The 24,805-nt window shown below is 50.5% G+C and overlaps 1 protein-coding gene across 7 annotated transcripts in view; it reads left to right on the forward strand.

Annotated features, from left to right (window-relative positions):
* RABGAP1 (RAB GTPase activating protein 1) overlaps positions 1–16,271 on the forward strand; it is a 152,015-nt gene extending 135,744 nt beyond the window's left edge. For all 7 annotated transcript variants that reach the window (XM_032865798.1, XM_032865797.1, XM_032865802.1 and 4 more), the window contains 7 exons: positions 601–693; positions 1,110–1,220; positions 9,865–9,969; positions 10,788–10,871; positions 11,426–11,497; positions 13,492–13,689; positions 14,968–16,271. In XM_032865798.1, coding sequence (XP_032721689.1) covers positions 601–693; positions 1,110–1,220; positions 9,865–9,969; positions 10,788–10,871; positions 11,426–11,497; positions 13,492–13,689; positions 14,968–15,090 — 786 coding nt within the window. In that variant the 3' untranslated portion in view covers positions 15,091–16,271. The remainder of the gene's footprint in view (positions 1–600; positions 694–1,109; positions 1,221–9,864; positions 9,970–10,787; positions 10,872–11,425; positions 11,498–13,491; positions 13,690–14,967) is intronic.
* The last annotated feature ends 8,534 nt before the right edge of the window (positions 16,272–24,805 follow it).

A 24,805-nucleotide genomic window follows, 5' to 3' on the forward strand; every position in this document is an offset into this window, starting at 1 on the left:
CAGAGAGAGGAAGGGAAGCAGGCTCCCTTCTGAGCAGAGAGCCCGATTCGGGCTCCCAGGACCCTGGGATCATGACCTGAGCCAAAGGCAGAGGCTTTGACCCACTGAGCCAACCAGGTGCCCCTAGAATGGTGTTTTTAAGGGCAGAGAGAATTGTGTCTGTTAGATAGCTGCACAGAAGGAGCTAGTAGAGAGGGAAAGTGATAGGTGTAGGATAGTGAGGTGAGTACAGCTTGGACTTCGCATGGAGTTTAGCTGCCTGGGCTCCACTCCCAGATCTTCCCGTCTTAACTGAGTGACCTTGGTCAAATTACATAACCTCCTCAAATCTCCATTTAGTTGCCTATAAAATGAGGATGATAAACTGTATCTTGTCGAGGTATCCTGAGGTCACAGATTGAAAGCACTAGCAGCAGTGCTGGTGTGGGCACAATAAAATGGCGGAGGAGGCAGGTGGTGATCAGGGACCACAGGACTCAGGGCTGAAGTTGTGGGGCTACACCACTCCCGCAGTGACTGAAGAGTCCCAGGTCAGCACAGGTCCTGAGACACGTATCACTTTCTGATGCTTTTTAATTTGTGCCATGGTTTATCCTACAGATTAGTCAGAAGAAGTTGAAAAAATATGAAAAAGAGTATCACACCATGAGGGAACAGCAGGCCCAACAAGAAGACCCTATCGAGCGATTTGAGGTTTGTTTGCTTTTGGCCTGGGTCAGTGTGAAGATCTTCCAGCCTTTGATTTCCTGTAATCATGCATGTAACTAGGTTTGCTGAGTTCTTTTAAAAATTCAGATCCATTGTTTGTAGGTTCAAGTTTCAGTTTGAATTTGCAAATAAGAAAGTAAGATCTGTTGTGCTTTAAACCAGCTGCCTGGGTTGTCACAGTACAGTGGCCGTTCGTCACGGTTAATCAGAAGTAGCTGCTTGGCAAGGTCGCTGGGGCCAGTTAAGTATTTCTGGTAAGAGAAAGAAAAGAAGAAATTGTTGCTTGCTAGCAGATAAGGACCAGCCACTCCTTCCATTACTTCCATGACGGTTAGCCATGAGAAATTATCATCTCCATCTGATTTTTACATGTCTGTAACTGGTTTCTTTCTACCCTTCAGCGGGAGAACCGGCGTCTACAAGAAGCTAACATGAGGTTGGAACAGGAAAATGATGACTTAGCCCATGAGCTGGTGACCAGCAAGATTGCTCTGCGGAAGGACCTGGATAACGTGAGTCTAACAGGGTCAAAGGGATGGATTATTTTGAAACTCTCAGCTTCTCCCTTAATCACATACGGTCCTTGAGTCACGGTATCTGTCGTCCTAGTATGTCACCTGTAAAGTGTCCCTCTTGCAAAATCATTTGTTCGTGTCACTGTTGGCTTCCCTCCTTTTCCTTCAGGGGTTTTCTGGTAAGCCCTCCTTCCCACACACTCTTCTCTTGTTCTACAGGCCGTCCCTGAACTCCTTTCCCAGCACTGTTTGATGCCAGGCCTTTTGACTAATTCTTAGGCTCTCACAATTGGCAGTAGCATTTAATCATTATCCTTTACTTATCTTCCCTAAGAAGAGATTCTGTTATCCTGCGAAGTAGGTGCCTGTGGAATAAGCACGCTGGTTGTCAGGAAGCTCGGGGCCTGACGGCTTGTGACTTCACCGGTAATCTCAGCTGGCGGCTGTTCTTTCATTGCTCCTCCTAATCTTAGAAAGTTCAAGATGATGGCTTTCCTGGCAGGGTGTTTGTCCATTTTCTGTGCTAGCAGCCTCCCTTTGAAAACGTGTGGTCTTTCATTCATCGTTTAGGTCAGAAGTTGGCAAACTTCCGCCTTGAAGGGATGCATAGTAAATATTTTAGGCTTTGTGGGCCAGATGGTCTCTGTGGCAACATCAAACCCTGCCACTGGCACAGAAGTGGCCGTAGACAATAAGTAAAGGAATGAGTGTGGCTGTGTTCCAATAAAACTTTATTTACAAGAGTAGGTAGAGGCTGGACTTGGCACATGGACTGTAGTTTGCCAACATCTGACTCATATATTTCCCTGTCAGACTCCTAAGACTACTGTTCTGCTCATTGGTTTCCTAAGGTTCTAGATAGAGGCTCAGGCTGTTAAGGGCTTATAGGATACTTGCGGGATGTGTTGAACCCCCTAAGATCTATGAACTTCACAAGGTCCTTGGCATCCACCAAATGTGTAGGAAAATACCGTGTTCTGTATTTCTTTGAAAGTCTGTGCTTTCGTTAGATTCTCAAAGTGTTCACACGTCAGATGAAAAAAGAGCAAGATGGCAGTATCTACCAGTTTTTGTTTTCTTTAGAAATAGAGTTGTGGAGGGGCACCTGGGTGGCTCAGTGGTTTGGGCCTCTGCCTTCGGCTTGGGTCATTATCTCAGGGTCATGGGATCGAGCCCCTCATCGGGCTCTCTGCTCGGCGGGAAGCCTGCTTCCCCCTCTGTCTCTCTGCCTACTTCTCTGCCTACTTGTGATCTCTCTCTGTCAAATAAATAAATAAAATCTCTAAAAAAAAAGAAAAGAAAAGAAATAGAGTTGTGGAGTAAACAGTTTTGAATAGACTTCTTTAAAGATTTATTTATTTGAAAAAAGAATATTTGAGAGAGAGAGTGCGGAGCAGGGGAGAGGTGGGGGAGGCAGAGGAAGAAGGAAGGAGAGCCGGACACCGGGCTCAGGCTTACAACCCTGAGATCAGAGCCTGAGCCAAAACCAAGAGTTGGACGCTTAACAACCTCACCACCCAGGCGCCCTGAATAGACCCGTATTCTAATACCAGTTACTGTCCTTTCAAGTAGAGCAAAAGGTGGGAAGGTGGAATATTAGCTGTGTCCCCAGGCACAAGGAGAACACCATGACTTGGTGAATGTGAAAAGCACCACCAAACACAGCCAGCCTCGGGCCACGCTGATTCCTTCTGCTTGTCAGCTGCGCCTCGCTACGTGTGTCTGAGAAGGAGGCGTTTTCTGCTTTGGAAGGGAGGCAGTTTCCAGGTCATTAGTCCTCAGTAACCGGAACCAGGAACTCTCACTGTTTATTAGTTCACCACAGTCTGGCCCTCAGGTTCGAGTCCCCTCCTTCCAGTGCAGAGTCCCAGCATGCCCTCTGTTCTTGGTAGGAATGCTCTAGAAGTCGTCCCCTCCTGTTCAGACCTTTCTGCCCAGTGCGTGGAGGGAGGCGGCTGACTGTGAGCAGCAACCACTGAAGCCAGACCACAGTGCGCCGCGAAAGTGGCTTCGCAGCAGCTGGGGATCGTGCAGGAAAGAGGTGAAAAAGACAAAAGAAAAGGGGTCCTGGATAGGAGCTTTGTGTTAAAAAAAATTGTAGGAAGAGGCAACTTGAGCGAAGACCCCAGGTAGATGTTTAGTGTGAGCTGCTGCACTGTGCCCTGCCAGGCCCAGTGGTCACACTGATGTGTCCCCTCTTGCAGGTGGGCACGGATTCTCATGTTCTCGAAGTCTGCTCCTAAATGGTGTAAACTTTTTTTGCAAGTTGCCTTATCTTGACACAGTAAAGAGCTAGGTTCTTTAACCTTCCTGATAACCAGGAGTGAGAAATAGTCAAAATAATGTGAATTCCCCTTTCGTGATGTTCTTTGTGATCGGCACTGTCAGAAGCTCTTGGCTAACATCTAGTATCTCTTACCCTTGCCTCAGCCTTGTGAGGAGGGTTACATGAGCCCCACAGATGGATGAGGATTTTTGTAACAATCATGAACTTGAGATGCAAAGAGAGATGGAGGCACCGTGGAGAAAGCAGAGCCAGGAATCTAGCCCAGGCCTGACTGGAATGCCCCAGGCTTGTCTACAATGCCCTGCTGTCTCCAAAATAAATATGGAATAGGAAGCTGCGATTTGGTGTCATAACTACATCAGAAACATAGATAGTGACACACAACAAGCAAACGTTTTCTGAGCACTTACTGAGTTCTAGGCGTTGCTCTAAGAGCTTTTGTGCTCAAAACAACCCTTGTCATGTCAGGGGTACAATATGATCCCTGTTTTACTGATGAGGAAACTGCGGTATAGCGTGACATTTCAGATTAAAACCCAGGTGGCCTGACACCAGAGCTCACACTCCTAACTCGGCTCAGAGGAGCAGGGCCCCTCCTCCCCTTAGGGCTCAGGAATTTCAAACTGGGGTCTCTTCCTCCAGCCGGCTACTATGGTGCTGAGAAGATACACCTTGCCCACAGTAGGCTTGGAGTCCCTTTCCAAGTCTGTCTTCTCTTGTTCCTTTAGAATTATCACCGAAAGTCAGCTAGGTTCTCAAGCGAGGGGAATGGGGTCCTCTCACCCCCTTTTTTTGTTTTTGGCCTTCAGGGACTCAGGTTGTTTTGGTTTTTTTTGAGAGAGCGTGCACAAGTGGGAGAAGGGACAGGGAGAGAGGGACAAGCAGACTCCCTGATGAGTGGGGAGCCCAATGCAGGGCTCGATCCCAGGACCCAGAGATCATGACCTGAGCCACCCAGGTACCCTTTCAGTCAGGTTTTTGAAAGAAATTCATTATTTCCAGCTTTTCCCTTTTTGTATCCCAGGGTAAAACTCTGGTGTGTGCCTTACCAAGTTTCCAGAACACTCTGAATTTTCAGTTGATGTTTTATGTCACTTTTGTTACACAGGAGATTGCTGTTAGCCACAGAGACTCTAAGTGAGCCTAGCCGTGCTGTCGCCTCTATGAAACAGGAGTCCTGCCCAGACCTAACACTGCACAAGGTCCCGTTGCATAGGGCCAGCAGGACCATACCTGAGTCCCCTCTGGCATACTCTCTAAACTGAGGGTAATCAAGGTGAGGGAAATACTCAGGAGCTCACCTGCTGAGATTTACAGTCTGGCTACACTGCACCCTAGATCTGAGACCGTGACAGCTGGCAAACCTTTCCTGAATGAATTACTTTGGCTTCTTTATCAAAAATCGATTATATGGATGGTCTCCTCAATTCCATGCCTGCTCCATTGATCTATATGTGTATCCTCATGCTGACAGCACGGTCTCAATCACTGTAGCTTTACAATCTGAAAATCAGGTCGTGGGAGTCCAATAACTTTGTTATTCTTTTTAAAAGAATAGTTTGGCTATTCTGTCATTTGCATTTCTATGTAAGTACTAGAATCAGTTTGTCAACTTCTAGAAATAAAAGCTTCTGGGATTTTGAGTGGAGGTGCATTGGACCTGTCAGCTTGGGGAGAATTATCTGAATAATAATTGAACTTTCCAATCCACGAATAGGTTATAATTTTCATTTATTTGGGTCTTTTTCAGTTTCAGCATCATTCTTTAGTTTTCACTTCGCAAGACTTATACATTTTTTTAATTTATTGTAAAGGATATTGTGTTTTCCAATTGTTTATTGCTAGTCCTTAGAAATAAAATTGATTACATGACCTTCTGTCCTATGACCCTGCTGAATTCACTTACAATTATAGTAGCTTTTTGGTTTACTATCTATAGCATTTTCCATGTACACAGTCAGTTCATCTCTGAATAAAGACAGTTTACTTCCTTTCAAGTCTTTTGTGCCATTTTCTTTTCCTTGCCTTCCTGCACCGACCAGAATCTTCAGAACAATGTTGAATGGAAAGAGAGGGCACCATCGCCTTGTTCCAGCCATCCCCTGTGGGGTTTTCCTAGATCAGTTTGAGGAAGTTCTCCTTTCTTCCTCTGCACTGAGCTTTGTTGTGATGGGTGTTGAGTTTTGTCAGATGCTCTTCCTGCATCTGTTGACATGGTTACTTGCTGTTTCTCCTAATTCTGTGAATATGGTGATGTAAACCAACCTTTGCCTCCTTAGGAAAACTTGGGGTTTCCTTTTTTTCCTTAAGATTTGTATTTGTATTAAATTTTTGTGTTCATGAGGAATATCTTGTCTGGAGTTTCCCTAACATTTTATCTTGTTTTGGTGTCAGAGTAATGATGGTATTCTAGAATGAACTGAGACGTGTTCCCTCCTGTTTGCTTAAGGAATTTATGTAGGGTTATTCCTTGACTAAATCTTTGATTCCCCAGTGATGCCATGTGGGCCTGGAATTTTCTTGGGAAATTACTTAATTGTGAATTCAGTTTATTTCCAGATACAGGAATTTTCTAATTCTTGTCTCTGTTTTCATAATTGTGTCTTTCAGGTAACTTCATCATTTTAGTTGAAGGTATTGGTATAGTTATTTTTATTTCCTTACTCTTTAAATGTTTATAGGATCTGTTGAGATACTCTTTCATTCCAGATATGAGTAATTTGTGTCTTTTCCCTTTTTCCTTAATCTGACTAGGAATTTATCAGGTATGTTGGTTTCTTCAGAATATAGTTTTTGGTTTGATTTTTTTTTTCTCTATTTGTTTTGTTTCATCGATTTCTGCTTTCTGTTATTTTTTTTTTTCGTAACTTTATTTTTGGTTTAATTTTTTCCATTTCCTAGCTGATCTTTTTTTTTTTTTTAAGATTATGTATTTTAGAGAGAGAGAAAGAGCAAGCTCACATGCGGTGAAGATGGACAGAAGGAAAGAGAGAGAGAGAATCTCAAGCAGACTCCCCACTGAGCGCAGAGCCAGACTTGGGGCTTGATCCCATGACCTGAGATCATGACCTGAGCTGATATTAAGAGTTCGACGCTTAACCGACTGAGTGACCCAGGCACCCCTGCTCTTTTTCTAGCTAATCTTAAAAAGAAAGATCATTAATTGATCATTAATTCTAGACCCTGTTTTTCTAAAATAAGCATTTAAAGTGATAAATCTCCCTGAAGCAATGTTTCAGCTGCATCCCACACATGCTGATATTCTGATGTATTAAGTTTTTATTTTCATTCAGTTCTCACTGGTTTTTCTTTGACCTGTGAATTGATAAGTGGTATGTTGTTTAATTTTCAACTATTTAGGGATTTTTCCCAAAAATCAATCTTTTTTTTTTTTAGCAAGGACAAGTGGAGGGGAAGGACAGAGGGAGTGGGACACAGGGCCCAATCCCAGGTCCCAGGACCTGAGCCAAAGGCAGACGCCTAACCAACTGAACCATCCAGGTGCCCCTCCCAGAATTTTTTCTATTGTTACTTTATAATTTAATTCACTTGTGATCAGACTACATATCCTTTCTGGTTTTAATCCTTTTGAAACATATTCATGTTTATTTTAGGGCCTATACCTTAGGATCTATATGGGTGCATGTCTGTTTGCAGGTGGAAAATGTGTGTGTTCTGTAGTTATGGGTGCAGCATTCTATAAATGTCAGTTTGGTCAAGTTGGTTGAGTATTATTGAAATCTTCCAAGAATATACTGGTTTTCCTTTTCCACTTCTTCTGTTGCTTACTGAGAGGACAGTGAGGAAGTCTCTAATTGTGCATTTATTTCACCTTTCAATTATGTTAGTTTTTGTTCCCTGTAATTTGAACTTATTTATACATTTCAGATTATTACACTTTCTCAGTGGAGCAAGTCGTTTATTGTTATGAAATGTCCCTCTTTGTCCCTAGTCGTATTCTGCTTTGAAATCTATTTTGATATTAATAGTCACTCCAGCTTTCATGGTATTGCCTAGTATACATCCTTTTCCATCCTTTGACCTTTAATTTATCCCTGTCTTTATAGTTAAAACTGTTTTTTTGTAGCCAGCATGTAGTTGGGTCTTGATTATTTTATTTAGTCTGATAATCTTTTAATTGGAATGTTTAGACCATTTACATTTAATGTAAATATTTATATGGTAGATTTAAGTCTGCCACCTTGCTTATTGTTCTCTATTTGTTGCATTTGCTTTTTCTTTCTCCTTTTCTGCCTCCTTTGGTTTAAAGATTTTTTTTTTTTTTTTTAAGTAATCTCTACACCCAACATGGGGCTTGAAATCACAGCCCAGAGATCAGCACTTGCACACTCTTCCAGCTGAGCCAGGCAGGCACCTCTCTGTCTTCTTTGGTTTAATTGGGTACTTTCATGTTTTCAGTTTATCTCCACTATTACCGTATGAGCTACTTCAGAGCTTTCCTATTTCTAGGCCTCTGCCCCCCAGCTTCCAACCACCTCAGCATCCCTGGTCCCTTAACTCTGCTTCCTTGACCTTTTGAGACATGCTCTGTTTGGAACCCTTCACCCTCCTTCTTAGGCCAGAATGTGCCCCTATGTAGAAACCCAGGGTGATAGTGGGACTCGTCTTGTTTTCTTTCTCCCAGGAACCACAGTTCTGCATGTATTGTTTTCACTGTCTGAAAACAGTAGTTTCATACACTTTGTCCAGTTTTTTGCTTGCAGTGGGAGGATAAATCTGGTTCCTGTTAGTCCTTCCTGAGGAGAAGTGGAAGTCAGGATTTGTGTTTATATAATCTCCAGATGCTCCCTCTTCATATGCTCATGCAGATAGAGTGCAGGGAGTATGGTGCCCTGAGGGGACACTGGTTAGGCCAGTCTAGTAACTTCTGTGCACCTCCCACTCACACAGCCTTGAGAGTCATCAGCTCTTGGAGAGATGGCACAAACACTGGACTTAATGTCACACCACCAGGTTGCAGATTATAGCTCTGCTGTGTGCGCCGTGAGAGCTTGAGGGCAACCAGGGTGTGCAGGGAAGACTTGACTTCAGAGATGTAGTTCGTAACCTGGCTCTTTCACACTCCTCAGAATTCCTACTGTGATAGTAATGCTGAGTGACCGAGAGAACGTACATGTGCTCAGGCTCCAGAGCACTGCTCAGGAGATGGTAAGGGAGTCCGGGGAGAGAGGAGAAAGATTGAAGAAAAACCAATCTGTAACAGGACTTAGTTCTCCTCACTAGATATTTCCTCTGTTTTTCGGTTCTCATTTCCTTTCATTGTTTCTTGGGTTAGAGGTAGAGAAGGAGCTGACAGGCCACAGCCCAGACAGGACAGGCCTTAACTAACTCTAAGACCCCACTTAACTGCACACATGTGTAACTTGCCATAATGCATGGCTGTTTGAGGTCACGTTATCAAGCCATCCTCCGCTCTCCGTGTAAGGCCCCAGCCCTGCCGCTCCTGCTCCTCCCAGAGAAGATACTTCAGAGCAAGTGTGGTGTGGTGCAAAGTGCAGGGGCTCCGTGACACCTCTTCAGCTAGTGACATCAGAAACTCTGTTTAATTTCAGAAACTGTTTAATCCACCTCCATTCATTGTTAAAAAGAGGGCTGTGTATAAGGAGCTGGCAGAGACTCTCTCTGTCTGATGCTGTGGAGCTCTAGGAGCTTTGGCCCCGTTTCTGTGGCTGCGCTCTGATGTGCTCATCATCGGTTATCCGTGGAATGCCAAGTGTCAGGGACTCCTGCATCAGGCATCAGTGTCTCATTTTCACTTAGGTCGCCAGATCTGCCCACCAGACCTTCGCATGTTTTCAAAAAGAACTGGGGTGTGGCCATTTCAGATCATGGAAACTGAGTGCCAGGAAAGAGGTGGCCTCCTTTATCACGTGATGAGAATAAATGTAGACCTTGTTTGAGGAAGCAGAGGAAATACTGAGTCTTGGGGAAGAAAACCAGGATTTATTATTACTGTTAGTGGTCATGACCACTACCTTTTATTGAGTGTGTACTGTCTGCTAGGTGCTATGCTGGGTCCTTCCTGTGCCGTATCCCTCAGATGACAAGCCCAAAGTTCAGAAAGATTCTCAGTGACTTGTCCAAGTGGCACATGGTCAGAGAACAATGGGGGCTGAGCCCAGGCTGTCTGATGCCAAAGGCTGAGCTTCTAACCACTGTCCCACATGATGTCTGTGCAAGAGCCTGGGCCAGGCAGTCTCCGTGTGACCTCTGGCATCTTTCCGCTCTCTGGCTCACTTTCTCTGTCACATTAAAAAGGGATTGTCCTGAGCGATTCAAATCCCATCTGGTTCTCAGTTCTTGTTCTATGACAGCGTCTTTTACATGTTTCAGGCTGAAGAGAAGGCAGATGCACTCAATAAGGAGTTGCTTATGACTAAACAAAAGTTGATTGATGCTGAAGAAGAGAAAAGACGTCTGGAAGATGAGTCTGCTCAGGTGAGGGGAGCTTTGCCCCTCCCACGCGTCTCTGTGTCTTGTCCGTGCCTGAGAGTCTCGAGTCCATCTGGCAGCTTCCTGTTGGCACTGGGGAACCATAGACAGCTGGCTTCAGTTTCTCTCCCAAGGCTTTTTCTAGTTACTGTGTAAAGTGTAATAGTTAATTAGAGCGTAAGAGGAGACACTGGGGCAGAGCCCATCCTTCCTTGGGACAAGAGAAATTCCTGTGTGTCAGCAACTGAATGTGACGAAGAGGGTTAGCATTTCTGCAGAAGGAAAGCAGACGTGATGTCTGACTCTTCCCCTATCTGTCCCCTGGCATCTCCCCCCACAGAGCAGACTCTGGAAAGCCTGTCTTGAGCCAGCTCTCCAGTCACTGAGGTCACAGTATGCTGCATACCCTGCAGGAAGCCCTTTCTCCCCTCCGTGGTTCTCCATGATGGTGACACTCTCTGGTCTCTGGTAGGATGGCCTGAGCTGAGAGACAATGAGGCCCTGTCTCTGTTCCAAAGACACAGCAGTCCTCTGATGAGCTTTAGTCCGTTGGGTCTGTGCTGCCTCCTCAGCTCAAGTTCACAGGCAGGGAGGAACCTTAGCAAAAGCCCCACTCCAAAATGGGGTTTGATCTTTTGGGAGTTTTGACTTTTCTCTCCCTCTCCTGGCATCGAGACCACGTGGTTGAAATGCAGCCCTGCCAGAGTAGTCAGGTACTTTTTGGAAAGCCCAGAACGAAGCAGCCAGTGCCAGGGCTTTATATTTCCTTTAAAACATTCACTTTTCCTTTTCCTTTTTTTTTTTTTTTTTTTTAATGTGTGCAGTTAAAAGAAATGTGTCGTCGGGAACTTGACAAAGCAGAATCTGAGATTAGAAAAAACAGTTCTATCATTGGTGACTACAAGCAGGTGAGTCTGAGCACCCTGTAAGTGGGCGTGTTTTCTGGAAGCCTGCTTGTCTGGATAAATGTGTCCCCTCCACACCCACCTGCCACCTACACTGACCGGTGACTTCACTGGGCAAGTGACTTCACTGCTTCTCCGCGCTGACACGGAGAAACTATCACTATTTCAGAGATCTGTCGAGAGGATTCCATAAGATCAGGTCTGTAGAGAGCCTGGCATAGTGCCCAGCATATAAACAGGCATTTAATAAATGAAAGCCACCCTGTCCTTACGGCCTCATGTTCACGCGTGGTCACATGCTATAGAACCGCTCCTTTCCCTGGCGGGTTGAGTTTTAAGAACGTAACTAAACTGGTCTTGTTCTTTCCTAAATTCGGATCTTGGGCTGGCTCGTGAGGCTGTCAAGTGTCTATAAACCGGAGGCAGCAGAGCAGGGGAGCCTGGGCTCATCCTTCCATCGCGCGCCCTCGGCCACTCCGCTTCGCCGTAGAATTCCTCCCAGGTCCAGCTTCTACACGACATTGCTCACAAGATTGTCACTTTGTTTGTTTCTTCAGATTTGTTCTCAGTTAAGTGAACGATTGGAGAAGCAGCAGACAGCTAATAAAGTGGAAATTGAGAAAATTCGGGTAAGTTTTCCTTTACCAAAGAGCTTCTCTTCTGTACCAGCTAGCTCATTGTGCTTTGCTCAGCCACAGAGATTTTGGGAAGGGGGTGGTTTACTTGGATTTCGAAAGTGAGAGAAGCTTGCATGTACCTGACAAGGGGCCAGTCGTGGCCTGGCTCTGGGGCTGAAAACTAACGCTCTGCTGGTTTCCTCTGGAAGGGAGTATGACACAACCCGGGAGCTCTGGTTTTATATCTCAAAATACAAATGCCCTTTTCCTCACGTAACATCGTCTGGATGATGTGACTGTCACAAAAAGTGACCTGAGATTTGCAGATGTCAGTAGAGCAGGTGATCACTGCAGCGCTGTGTGTGTGAAGGAGGCCTGCCGGCGGCAGTTGAGCTCAGGCTGAGGGTGCAGAGGTCAGGACCCTGTGGTGTCGCTGTCACTCCCCCCATTGTGTAAAATGAGGGCACTCAGCTCCCTCTCTGGGCTCAATTCCTTATAATGGATCCAAATCCAATGAGGACTTTCAGTTTTTAATGTTTCGGTTGCCCATTCAGGGGCTTTTATAAGTTGGTGCTTTTTTTTTTTTTTTTTTTTAATTTTTAAAAAAAATTTTTTGGAAGATTTTATTTGTTTGAGAGAGCAAGCAAGAGTCCACATGAGCGGTGGGGGAGGAGCAGAGGGAGAAGCAGGCTTCCTGACACGCGGGGCTCATTCCAGAACCCTGAGATCATGACCTGAGCCAAAGGCAGACGCTTCACCGACCGCGCCACCCTGGCAGCCACTGCATTCCGTAAGCCGCGCCGGTAGTCGAGTGCTCGTCAGATTATCCCAGGACGAGTAACTTGCTAAAGGATGAAGGTGGGAGAGTTCTGGGCTCATGGCCTTATTCATACACGTCCCCGTTTTACCTGGAACAAGACCTGGCCTCCATCCTAAGCAGTGTTTAACTAGCAGTGGTAATTTCTTTTAATGTAATTTATTACTAATTTATTATGTGATTCTAAAACTAGCAGTGCTCATTGCAGAAAATTTTGAAAATAAGAGTAAGAAAATAAACCCTTATAATTATATTGCCCATAGATAATATCGTAATTAACATGTTGGTGTATGTTCTTTCAGTGCTCATTCTGTTTATTTCAGTATACAAAATGCTAGTCTTTCTAAGATACGCATTTTTTTCATGTTTGCATCCTGAAATTGGTACATATTTTATAACTGATGGCCTTCTAAAGTGGTGTAACTGGGGGTACCCGGGCGGCTCAGTCGGACCCGCATGCAGCTCTTGATTTTGGCTCAGGTCTCAATCTCAGTGTTGTGAGATCGAGCCCCGTGTGAGCCTCATGTCGTCTGTGCTGGGGTGGAGGTTGCTTGGGATTGTCTCTTCCTCTCCCTCTGCCCTTCCTCTCTCTCTCAAAATAAAGTGGTTTAATTGGCAGAATATTTTCTTAGAGGAACATGAAATGAGGTTTCTCCCAGTCAGGGACATCTTATTTTAATGAAGTGTGGTGTCTATTTGTAACCGTGCTTTACAGACATTTCTGTGTCCTGGTTCACTCAGCATTTAACCATTTTACCATGTTATGAAAAATTCCGCACTTTGTAGAGGCTGCCTACGTACTTCCTTGTATAGATGCAGCCCAGCGTATATTGAATTTTCTCGCAGTGGTTGGATAGTTAATCCCCCCCATTATTTCTCTGTCTCTGATTCTGCAGTGAAAAATCTTTGTACATAAATCTTCAGTCACCACCGCATCTTCCCTTTTTTAACCAAGGTTCCTTGGAAGTGAGATGACCAGACCAAGATCTAAGAATGTTCTAATTGATCTTAGTGTAGGATGCTGCATGGCTTTCCCACTCGGGTATCTGCCAGTTCCCAAGGGAACAGCTTCTCGGGAGCCGGGGTGCTCAGGCCTGCAGCCGCCTGTCAGCTCCCCAGAAAGGACGGGCCCACACCTTCGGGCCGGGCCGCTTCTCCTCGCCCGTTCACATCTGACTTTCCCTTTCAGCAAAAAGTGGACGACTGTGAGCGCTGCCGGGAATTTTTCAACAAAGAAGGTCGCATAAAGGGCATGAGCTCTGCTAAGGAAGTTTTAGATGAGGACACGGACGAAGAGAAGGAGACGCTGAAGAACCAGCTGAGAGAGATGGAACTGGAGCTGGCGCAGACCAAGCTGCAGCTGGTGGAGGCCGAGTGTAAGATACAGGTAAGCGCCGGCCCGAGCCGTGGGCCGCACACCCCAGAAACGGCGTCTGTGTGGGGTTTTTTTCCCTTTTCAACTTCGGCCATAATCCTTCTAGGAAGAAGCCCATTACTTGTTATTTACCAGGGGGTGTTTGATTAGTAGTTGGCCTGTCATGAACTGGACTTTCTCATAATGAGCATTGTCCGTCAAGCTTGGAATCTTTTCAGTGGAGCCAGGGACCTGCTTGGAAATCCCCCCGGCGCCACCAGCAGCTGTGACGTGGGTTTGTTCTCGGCCTCCTTAACTTCAGGCTCCTCGTCTGCAAAGGGAGATGACAAGGGCCCCACCTGGTGGTTTGCTTTGAAGTCTAAGCACAGAAAGGGCTCGGCAGAGTGTCTGAGGACTTCCTCAGTGCCACCTCTTAGTCCCAGCTCCCGTCACTTAACTCGCTCTGTGACTTTGGACGTGACTTTGACTTTCTGACGAAGAAATCGGGGCTGGCTTTGGTCTTTATCCTGTGTGGCCAATTCCATGAGCGGCCTCATGGAGCGCAGCGTCGGCCCTAAGCGCCATTTGTGAAAGGGACCGAGTTCAGGACTGAGCTTAGGGCCTGGTCTCCCACAACGCACACATTCACCGGGCATCTGCTCTCTGCCAGGCCCTGTTCTAGGTGCTGGGGTTGCAAAGCTAAGACATGGCTTGTGTGAGTGTCCAGGACAATCAGGAAAAGCACCACCAAGGCAGCAGTATGTGAGCTGTGGTCAAAGAATGAACCAGGGTTGCAGCTGCAGAAGAGAGAGAACAGTGAGCATTCCCGGTGGAGGGAGCGGCGTGCGGAGCAGCAGAGGGAGGAGAGGGCCCGCCCAGAGAGGAGTGTCAGGAAGCTAGGGGTGGAGGTGGGTCCTGAGCTGGCGAGAGTCTCTGGGTCCGAATCATGCAACGCCTCAAATGTCTGGCCTGGGAGTCTAGACTTTAAAGGTCTTTGCTGGAAGAGAATGACACGGTCTCAGCCGGAGCTCTAGCCCGTTCTGCCTGGCGTGTGATAGGTGTACAGGGGAGGGAGGCGCTCGGTCAGGAGGTGGTTTTAATAAATAGACTAGGCAAGAAATGGAGGGGTGTTTACTAGGAACGATCCCAGAACTCTAGGGATTCCAGATCCTTCTATGCCAGTTGGAGACGGGGGGAATTTCCTGAGACGTCTCAGAGTAAATGGGCTGAAGTCTCGTGTTGGCTCAGCTCTGGGGAGGCAGCATCGTCGACACCGGGCCCGGCACGCTCATGTACGTCGTTCTCTTACAGGACCTGGAGCACCATTTAGGCCTTGCCCTAAACGAGGTCCAGGCCGCCAAGAAGACCTGGTTTAACCGAACACTGAGCTCCATAAAGACGGCAACGGGCGTTCAAGGGAAAGAGACTTGCTGAGCGAAGCGGCTGCCTCCAGACACCTTCAGAAAACACGACACCTTTTGTTGCCTTCTTTGGCCAGATGTGTGATTCTGTGACATGTCCCAGGACCAGAATGTACCTAAGTCAGATCCATAGAAGCATGTTGGTAGGTCATTGGACCAGAGCTCATGAAGCAGGCAGCCTCTGGGGTAAGGCTCTCCTAACTGCTGATGCTGACAGGCCTGCTGGCTGAGTGGCGCTCTGCACGCGCGCTGGGAAAGCGTCCTCGGTGTGAGCGCCCAGGCCTCTTCCTGGTGTGGGTCACCACCTCCCCAGCCCAAGGGCTGAGTTGACATTGTCAGAGTTTGGGGATCCTTCAGGCTTTTGGTTTTTTTCTAAACCTTTAATCTTTTTTTTTTTTTTTTAATATACATACTATATGTATTGCGGGGTTGGGGGGGAGCGGGCAGGGATCAGTAACTCAAATAATTCTTACCTACTTCAGTGCCAGCGTAGGGTCCTCCAGGCAGACGTGGAAAAGCACTTTGTTTTAAATCGGAGGGTTTCCTGGTTATAGTCGCAGCCGCCTAGTTTTGTTAAACTACACGATGCACAGGTTTTGGGTTTGGTGTTATTCACGTTTCCGATCAATTCTATGCAACTCTCGTAGTTCCTGTTGTTCTTTAGTGTTAGCTGCTGAAACTTCACGGGGCTGGGCTGCGTGACTTGACCGATGTGAGACAGGATTAATCATAACGTGGACAAATCTTACTTTGCTTCATGTGTCATGTGTGTGTGTGTATATATATATATAAATATCTTCTCCCAGTGCGCCCAACTGACAGTGTTTAAATCCCAGACCACGACTGATCTGCACAAGCTAATTATTTGGCTACCTGGGCACTTGCTCTCACTCCGGGTTTGTCGGGTTCCCCCTCCTCCTGGCCCTCACAAGAGCTGGGCAACGTTCCCTCACTAAAAAGTTCCTAGTGTTTTTGCACAAGGCATACAAGCGAGAAGGACACTGCACTGTGTGTGTGTGTGTGTGTGTGTGTGTGTGTTTGCGAAGACGCAGGTGTGGGATGTGCGTGCCGAGGCCCCGTCCTGCTGGCCCGTGTCCCTCCCCAGAGCGTGGCTGCGTGCAGACCTCGTTCAGATGGATTGCAAGTTCTCACTTCAAACCTATGGAATGGAGGTTTTAGCACCTTTAAAAAAAAGATCGCCTAGTCTTTTAATTTATAAAGCGGTATGCTGACAGCTGGCGTCGAGGGTCTCCTCGTCTCCACACGCAGGGCGCAGGTAGCTGTTCTAAGAGGCACTGGTCTGTGTATAAAGATACTTGGCTGGTTTTGTATCTTTTCCCAGTGGCTGTCCTAGTGCTTGCTGAGGTCATCTGGGAGGTGACAAGTGGCAACCCCCGCCCAACCACACCCTCCACTGCTTTGTGTCTTTCTTGTTCAGTTACCGAAACAGCTGTAAGCCCATCTAAAACTAGGTGCGTGGAAATTGTGCTAGGGTAGTTCCAGTGTGTCAACTTTATGAATTGAAATATAAACCAGTAAAACTGTATTACTATTCCTTTTGTTGGTTTTATTTTAACAGCATATTCATTAAATATTTTGGTACAAAGAGCCTCACTTTGTAGAAACCGGTTTCATCATTACATGCTCCTGCCCCGTTTCCCTGCTCGCACATGCGGCCCAGGAACCGGAAGGGTGTGCGCCGGCACCAGGCATTCCCACTCGCGCGCGCCGAGCAGCTCCGGGGGGGGGGGGGGGGGGGGGGTGGGGGGGGGGGGGGGGGGGGGGGGGGGGGCGGCTTTGCAGGGGTGCGGCTAGACCAGCTGCTCCTCTGTGAGGCTGACGCCTGCGCCCTCACAGCGAACACGGATTCTGCGAAATCAAGTGCCATGCTTATGGGGAGAGGTGCTGTGTGTGAATTTGTAGGGTTAGGGAAGTCCTGCAGGAGGTAAGGGTGTGGTGAGACCTGGGAAGGTGAAAGCATCTCACAAGGCAGAGACAGGAGGTGGAATTCCAGGCCTAAAATGTGAACGGGAGTAGCAGCGGGGGTCTGCTTGCGCTCTGCTGAAACTTTCAGGAAGAGAGAGGCATGGACGACACATCTCGCAGAAGCTCCTTTCTACTCACTGGTGTGTGTGTGGGCGGGGGGGGGGGGGTTTCCTCCTGTGCCCTGCCCCGTAAGGACACACAGGCCGCCAGCTGGCCCTCTTTACCACCTCACCCCTTCTCTGCAGCAGGAAGAAGAGCAATCTCCCCAACCCTGCGGTTCTCGCCCCGTGCGACCTGCCCTCCGGGACCCCTTCTACACCTGGCCTCAGATGGAAACGGGCTGAGATGCAGGCCACACAGAAGGGGAGGCGGTGAGTGAAGCCCCCGTCCAGTCTGCTGTCCACTGCACCGAAGCCGGGTGAGTGCCCTGAGGGGCCTGGGCCATGGCAGGTGCTCGACAGCGGCCCCAGAGCACATCTGGGATCCCTTTGCCATTCACAGGCTAGAGAAACTATTTCTGGGATCCACGTTCCTGGCCAGCTGGGGCAGGAATCCAGAGAGGCCAGCTTGCCCTACGCTTTTCCAGTCCCAAGGGTCTTAGTGTTGGGGAGTGCAGGGACACAGCAGCAATCCTCATGTCACAGCTGGGAGAGGAGAGAAAGGAGTTCATGTGCCTATCGGCCTCAGGTGACTCCAATGGGCCCTGCTTCAGGAAGGTCCCCTAATGGTGTTGAGACCCAGACTGAGAACACTGAGTGCTGGAACAGGTGTACAGGGCCTTGTGGGGACAGGGCAGGATGTGTAATGGCAGGGACTGTTTTCTGCATTGCTGACCAAGGGGTTTGCTGGAGAGAGAGCCAACGAGACATTTAGCTGGAACAGTCAGCACTGTGGTCTGATGGGGGACGCTGGGGGAGGACTGGATAATGAGGTTAGGCCATGAAGGTCAAGGAAACCATTGGAGAGTCTTAACCCAACTTGGTTTAAAAGAAAATTGAAGTGTCTTGTCAGTCCTTTAGGAAGAAAAGTTGGAGGAGAGATTTGGATTCTAAAGAGAGGTGACAAAATAGGCCGGACTGGAGAGGGCTCCTGGAGAGTCACCAAAACTTGGCGGGGGTGGGGGAGACCCAGGAAGAGTCCCGGAAACGCCGCTGGGAGGAGGCCAGAGCCCACAGATGCTCGGACTTGTGCAGGCAGCTCTACCCTAGTGTTTCGGAACCTCAGTGGTACTGATCATGCTTTGGTGTGGGGCGCCGTCATGCACTTACGGCTGGTTAGCAGCTCTTCCCCCCCCCCCCCCCCCCCGCCATCGTCACAGCTGTGTGGAAGTCCCCGTGGTTGTGAAGGCCCGGTCTGCCAGGAGAGGGTAAGCCAGGAGAGTGGCTAAGATCGCACAGAAGGTACGGAGCGGCCAAGGGCTCAGCTGCAGGCCTAGGAAGTGCCATTTGAGGAGGAAGAGGGGCCACAGAGCAGGACTGTGGCCACTGGGAGGAAAAAGGAGCTCGTCATCTGGTCCTGGGCGGGACCAGAAAAGGCTCATTGGATTTGGTATCCGGGAGGTTGCTGGTGCCCAGGGTGGGAACAGACTCGGAGGTGGGTGGGTACAGCCGAGGGCCAGCCTGCAGCCAGTTGAGGCGTGAGAGGAGGAAGCAGAGACGGGCAAGTGTAGATTTGTAGGAAGCCTGGCTGAGAAGGGCGGGAGGGAAAGGTGGGTAGTTGGCCGGAAACTACGGGAGAAAGAGCAAAGAACATGGGGCTTTGTGCTGGAAAACTCAGATCCTGGTTCCGACCACCTCTACACTTCCTCCTGGATTGTACTCTGTCGGGGCTGCTGGAAAAGTCCGTGAAAACACACAATGGGCTGGGCGGACTGTGTAGCAGGCCCCAATGAACCCAAGAGGCTCTGATCTCCAGGGCCTGGGTTGGCAGTAAGTCCCAGGGGAGAGGAGGCATCTTCCTCAGTCTCCCAGGAGAGCTGCCACCCCGTGTGCTCTGCACGGGGAGCGGCAGCCGGCCGGTGGCGGCGTGCTGGCGAATCCAGCTTGGTGGCGTGCGGGGAGAAAAGGTGGCCCCTGAGTGACAAAGCGAAGCGGGGTGCTCAGTGCTTGTCCACCCAGTGGCCGCGCTTACCTGAAGGGCAGCCGCAGGCCCTGGCCTGGCTCTGCCTTCTCTGTCCTCCACGCTGCCATCTTTGCTGGTCAAGACTGCGTTACTGGGGCAGCTCCCCGGTAGGACCCTCACAAGGGGGAGGAGCTGGGCAGATGGTAGCTGCCATTTAGAAGAAGTTCTGTATTTTTATCTGTGAGCTCTGGTGTCCTAATCTGCCATGTGCGGGTACTGCCAGCCCTGGGGAACAGGTGTGAGCAGTAGGAGGGAGATGGGTGCAAAGCGCCCAGTAAATTCTAAGGTTTAGAATTCGGCCCTCGCTTGGCACCCACAGCTCACCACTTGCAGGGTCAGAGTGCCAGGCTGGAAGTTTCAGGTTCAGGAAACTTTCTGCACCGTTAGCAGAGAAGCAGCAGAGAGTTGTAAGGGCCCGGAGGACGGTCTGCGCTTGACCGTCTCATCAGAGCGGCCGCTGCACTGAGCCAGAGCGGGTCCGCGGCGGCTTTAAGACAGAAGCTTTTATTTGTATTCATCCAAGTGGAGAGAATGCAACGGGTCAGGGCGTTACAGACGAACCGCAGCAGCCGGGCGAGGGGGTGAGTCTACGGCAGAGTCCGACAGTCAGTGCGAGGAGCCACAGTGTGGGCGCTGGGGTGGCAGAGAGTCCCTTTGGATGAAGGCCGGGCATCTCTGGGCGAGGCACTGGTGACAGTCCACACGTGCAGGCTGCTTCAGCCACGCTGCAGGTTTAAGGTTCAGAGTCCTACATGGCATCATTGCCCCAGAGGGGAAGGACAATCCGTGGCGGCCGCGTTTGCCAATGTTTTTCAACATAATATACAACAAAGTTATTGCCAAGAACTTTGCACTGCAGATTATACTATTTACACTTGCGTATTCAGAAAAAACAGTAAATAGATAGGTATTTTAAATTGATATCTAAAAACTACCTTGGCCATGACCAGACCAGAGTGACAGTAAGCTACAGCCAGGAGTCCAATCAACGTCATGTGTGTACCGTGCAGTGGGAAAAGAGAAGTTTTCTACCCACAACTACGCTCGCCTTCTCCATGCCTCCTGCCTTCCCCACCCCGGGCCGAGGCTGAGCAGGGCCACCTTACTCCTGCTTGAGGGAAGCCCCTTCTCAACAGGCCTGGGCCTCAGTCTGGAACTGGCCGCTTCCTCCCCAGACCAGGCTACCCTTCCTACTCTGCCTGGAGTGCTAAGGAGTCGAACAGGCCCCTCCGCGAATGCCACGCAGACCAGCGTGTGGGGCTGTGGCGCACCCAGGCGGAGCCACACTGCTCCGAAGCGCCCTCACCCTAATTAGGACGGAGCCCGTCCTCCCTGTCCTGTCCCGGCCTCTCGAAGGTGTGGCTGGGGCCCCACCGGCCACTAGACCCGCCCGGCGGGAGAGGCCTGAGCTCAGAAACACTTCGGGCTCCGTAAGCAAGGCGAGCCCCGCCGGGGCTGAAGCAGAGGAGACCTGCCCGACAACGGTGGCTCGAGCCTCACTAGAAACTCACCCGAAGCCGGGCCGGGGGGCAAAGGCAGAGGACGCCCACCTCAAGTCCGCATTCACTTTGCTTCCGTAAGCCCCGGGGAAGGAAGTGCACCTGAGGGTGGGAGCCCGCACACAGCCAGCGCCACCTGCGACTCCTGGGAGGTGCCAGAAAGAAGGCCCGGCCTCGGGGGCCCCGAGGCTGCCTGTCATTAGTCTCCCCGACTGGGTTTCTAGACACAAGCGGTCTAGAGAGCTTCGTCTCCGAGAACGGGAGCAAGAAATGACTGGCCCCGCCGCTGAGAAACCACCGCAGCCAGGGAGCTCTGAGCGCTCCCTCGACGAAGGAGGGGTGCAGTGTGAACCCCGCCTGACTGCCCGGGGCTGGTCTGAGCGTGAGACGCTGTCCTGGTCAGGGAAAGGGACGCATCTAATGGCGGCACTTCTGACACGACAGGGGAGAGAAGAGGTATTTGGGGAATCGGCTTGCCCGGCGGAATTCCAGTTACAGCTCGTGTGGGTGTCCTCAGGACCCCAGGGCTCAGTGCCACAGACGATGTACTCCGCGAGGCCAACACAGTGACACGTATCACAGAAGGAGCCCACCTGGAGCAACGTGTCTCGCCCCTGACACACCAAACTCCCAAGCCGGAGGTGGGGAGCAGTGCTCAGCCCAGAGAAGACGGAGGAAGAGGCTGGACGCTGAAGAAGTCACATGTGGAGAACGGACCTCTTTAAGGGTCTTCTGAGTGATCTAAAACTCTTATCTGTCCCTACCCCAAATTTCCATGAGCAACAACAAAAACCTGACTTTACAGAACAGCGGAAATATTTAGGTTAGAGTCCAAAAAAAAAGAAGAGGAGCCTTCTGACCATCTGTGTCCCTAAGCAGGAAAATGGCATCAAGCCTGCGCTCGTGGGGCTAGGAGAGGGCAAGCGCCTGGGCCAGGCTCCAGCTCCAGAGGGGACTGTGGTGCCTGACTGACACGAGCCTCCCTCTGAGGCCTGAGCTGCCTGAGGAAAGGCCAACACCTGGCCTCACAGCCAGGCCCACTTTTGTCCTTTCCCTTCCATGAGCCCAGAAGTGCTTCTGGGAAAACCATTTTCTGCTCCTCAGAAAAGTTACCCACCTACTATCAGAACACGATCGCCCCCCTCCCCCAAGCCCCCAAAAGAGACAAGACCAGGGTCCAAAGTCTAAAAGGCAACCTCCACGAACGGGAGCCTGACAAGCCCCAGGCCGGCCTCCCAACAGGCCTTGGAGGCACAGCTTTGACCATAACTTCCTTCCATAACCTTCCCCTGGTTCCCATCACTGACAAGACAAAGCTTCACTCCAGACAGCATGCAGTGTTCCTAGGTTTCCAGCGGTTTCCTAGCACCGCCTGCCCAGGGTAGCATCCAACCCCTCACCTCCAGTCTGGGGCTCCAGAGGACCAGGGTGCGGGCAGACCACGTGCAAAGCACCTGCAGCTGCGGGGCCTCCGGCAGGTGCCTTCCCTTCTGGGAGCTGCGGGGGAGCCTCGCCTACTGCCACAGGCCTGCTGGGGGCTCGGGGAGGGCATGTGTGCAGGCACTCAGATCAGGCCCTGCCACGGCAGCTCCTGTCACTGCACGGGAAGCACACAGCCCCCTCCTCCCCGAAGGAGAATGAGGGCGGCTTCCAGCGCCCGGACTTAGCACCTCTCCGATGTTCCACTACAGCAGCTCCCTTCCCCTGCCCAGAAACTTTGGGGGGGGGGGGGGCAGGGCGGGATCTGGAAAGCAGAAAGCACTATATACATTTATAGTTGTTTTCATTGCCCCAACTACATCGAGCACCTTGGGGCAGGCACCATGAGTGACTCACCTCCCTGTCCCCCATACCCAGTGGAAGGCCTGGCCTCAGGCAGGCTGTGATACACCCGGCAGGGCTGGCGTTAGCCTGTGACACACACACATCTTGCCTCAAGAGTGTGTAGGCTTCTTGAGAGTCCCGACCGTCATGGGGGCTGGCTGCACGCAGACAGGAAGTGAGTCCTGCCTGGAAGCCCTCCTGCCCTGAACTCAATTCTGAAGAGAGAGGGAGCTCACTTTTACCCTCACACCAACGCCCCAGGCCAAACTCTAACTCAAGACCGAATGTTCAATTTGTCTTGCCCTGGTCAATGGTCTTTAGAACAGCAAGAGCGAAAAAGCCTGGATGTGGAGGATTTTATCAAGCCCTGCCCAAAGTGGGGGTACTCCCTGCCCCCTAAAGCCAATGGCCAGAAAGACCAACTCTCTTGTCCTCTCACTCCGACTTGAATACCAACTCTAACCAAATTCTTGCCCAAAAAGCCCAGACGAAATACAGATACCATTTGTAACCACAGATCTGGTCTTCCACGACGAGAGTCGTGGATCTAAAATGCACCTGTGAGGAGTTTACCATCTCGCACACCACCTCTCCCTGGCTCCCATGCTCTCTGGCCCGGCACTCAGGGCCCTTCCCAGGCTGGGCCCCATGTGCCTGCGTGACGGCGCGGTCCCTGGTGTTCCCCACACACACCCTCTCCTCTCCAGAGCAGCTTCCTTCCTACGGCTCTCCTGATTCACCCTTAGCCCTTCTCTCCTCGGGCCCCTGTCACCTTGGACTTCCCTGAGCGCCACTCTGCTCTGTATTTAGCTCTCACCTGTCAACGCACCCCCCGCCCCCCCCCCAGACACACTCCCTCAAAACCCGTGATCCTTAGGGGCCAGGACTGCACCTTCCTCCTCAGCGCTCACACAGGACAGACGCTCTCGGGACGCCCTGGCGGGAACGTGGATGGGCCCGGCAGCGGAAGGAAGGACGTTTCCAGTCCTGTGACTCGATAAGCCAAGGGGTGAGAGTCTCTACAGTCTAAGACAGGTGGGCAAAATGCGGCCCACGACCCGTTGCGTTGGTTTAAGTACAGTTGGTGGGGTCACAGCTGCGCTGTGTTCAGCACCGTCTCTGGCTGCTCCTGTGCCCCCACAGCCTGGCCGATTAGCCGTGAGTCTTGAGTCGTCCGTGGAGCCCGAAAGACTGTCCCTTTCCAGAGTCCGCCAACGTCAGGACTAAGGCAGTGCTCCCACAGCCTTCCTCATTAGGATGCACACAGGTGACACTAAGGTGGCCTGCTGGGACAGAAAGCAAGGCCGCTTGTAGTTAAGAGACACTGGGCCCTGGGGTTCTGGCCACCCCAAAGGCTGCAGGGATCCGTGTCTCCGAGCACCTGTAACCTTTCATAGCTCTGCCCTGAAGGTTCGAAACTGTAGCTGCCTCGTTAACCTTAATCCCCAGCAGAGCTACAGAAGTAACAGGTGCAGAGACCCACCCTGACACCGCGGTCCTGCGTGCCACTGTCCGGGATGAGCCCCAGGCGGCAGGCCTGGGCAGACACCAAAGTCCTACGTGCTGTTCTTCCCCTCGTTAAAGTCCTCTGTAAAGCCAGTCAGCAACTTCCCACCAGCTACAGACCGTGTTCCAGAGATGCTAAATCCAGACTCAGCGTCCAAGCATCCAAGCTCCAGACCTTGCCCAGGCAAAGAAACCAAAACATTGCTTTAAAAAACACACACACAAAACAGAAGGCCTCTGCACGGATGAACACCCAGTACTTGTGACTCCCTTTGACTGGCGAAGCCAGCAGGGCAGACGTGTGGGAACGCTTGGGGAAAGGGTAAGATGCTGACTGGCCGGGCTGCCACCCTGTCTGTCTACTGCCAGAGAGCACAGGAGGCCTCACACCTCACGCCAGCGAGGACTGGGCCCCACCAAACTCCCACTCCCCAGCCCAAAGGAGAGGGCCTTTGCCACACTGCCACCCCTCTCCTGTCAACTCCCTGCCCTGCCAGCACCTTCCTCCCTCCCCCACCTTCCCCATCTTGGCCCCAGTACCACTGTCCTCTCGGTGACCTACTGAAGAGAGGCCCAGGAGAAGTGCTTGGGCAGTGCCCCCGCCACACTACCCTTAGGACACTGTGGTTCCCTGGCCCCCTCCTGGGTGCCACCACATCCATCCTCCCACTCCGTTGGGGCGAGGAGCCCGGCCTGTGAAGAGACCCCATTGTTGCACCTGTGGCGGCCTCTGCCTCCCACCTCCGGTCCTTCCCCATCCAACTGTCCAAATCAACCCTCCAGAATTCTCTC

The sequence above is a fragment of the Lontra canadensis genome, unplaced genomic scaffold (genome assembly GCF_010015895.1).
Source record: "Lontra canadensis isolate GAN:19392208 unplaced genomic scaffold, GSC_riverotter_1.0 scaffold30, whole genome shotgun sequence".
NCBI classification, from domain to species: Eukaryota; Metazoa; Chordata; class Mammalia; order Carnivora; family Mustelidae; genus Lontra; species Lontra canadensis.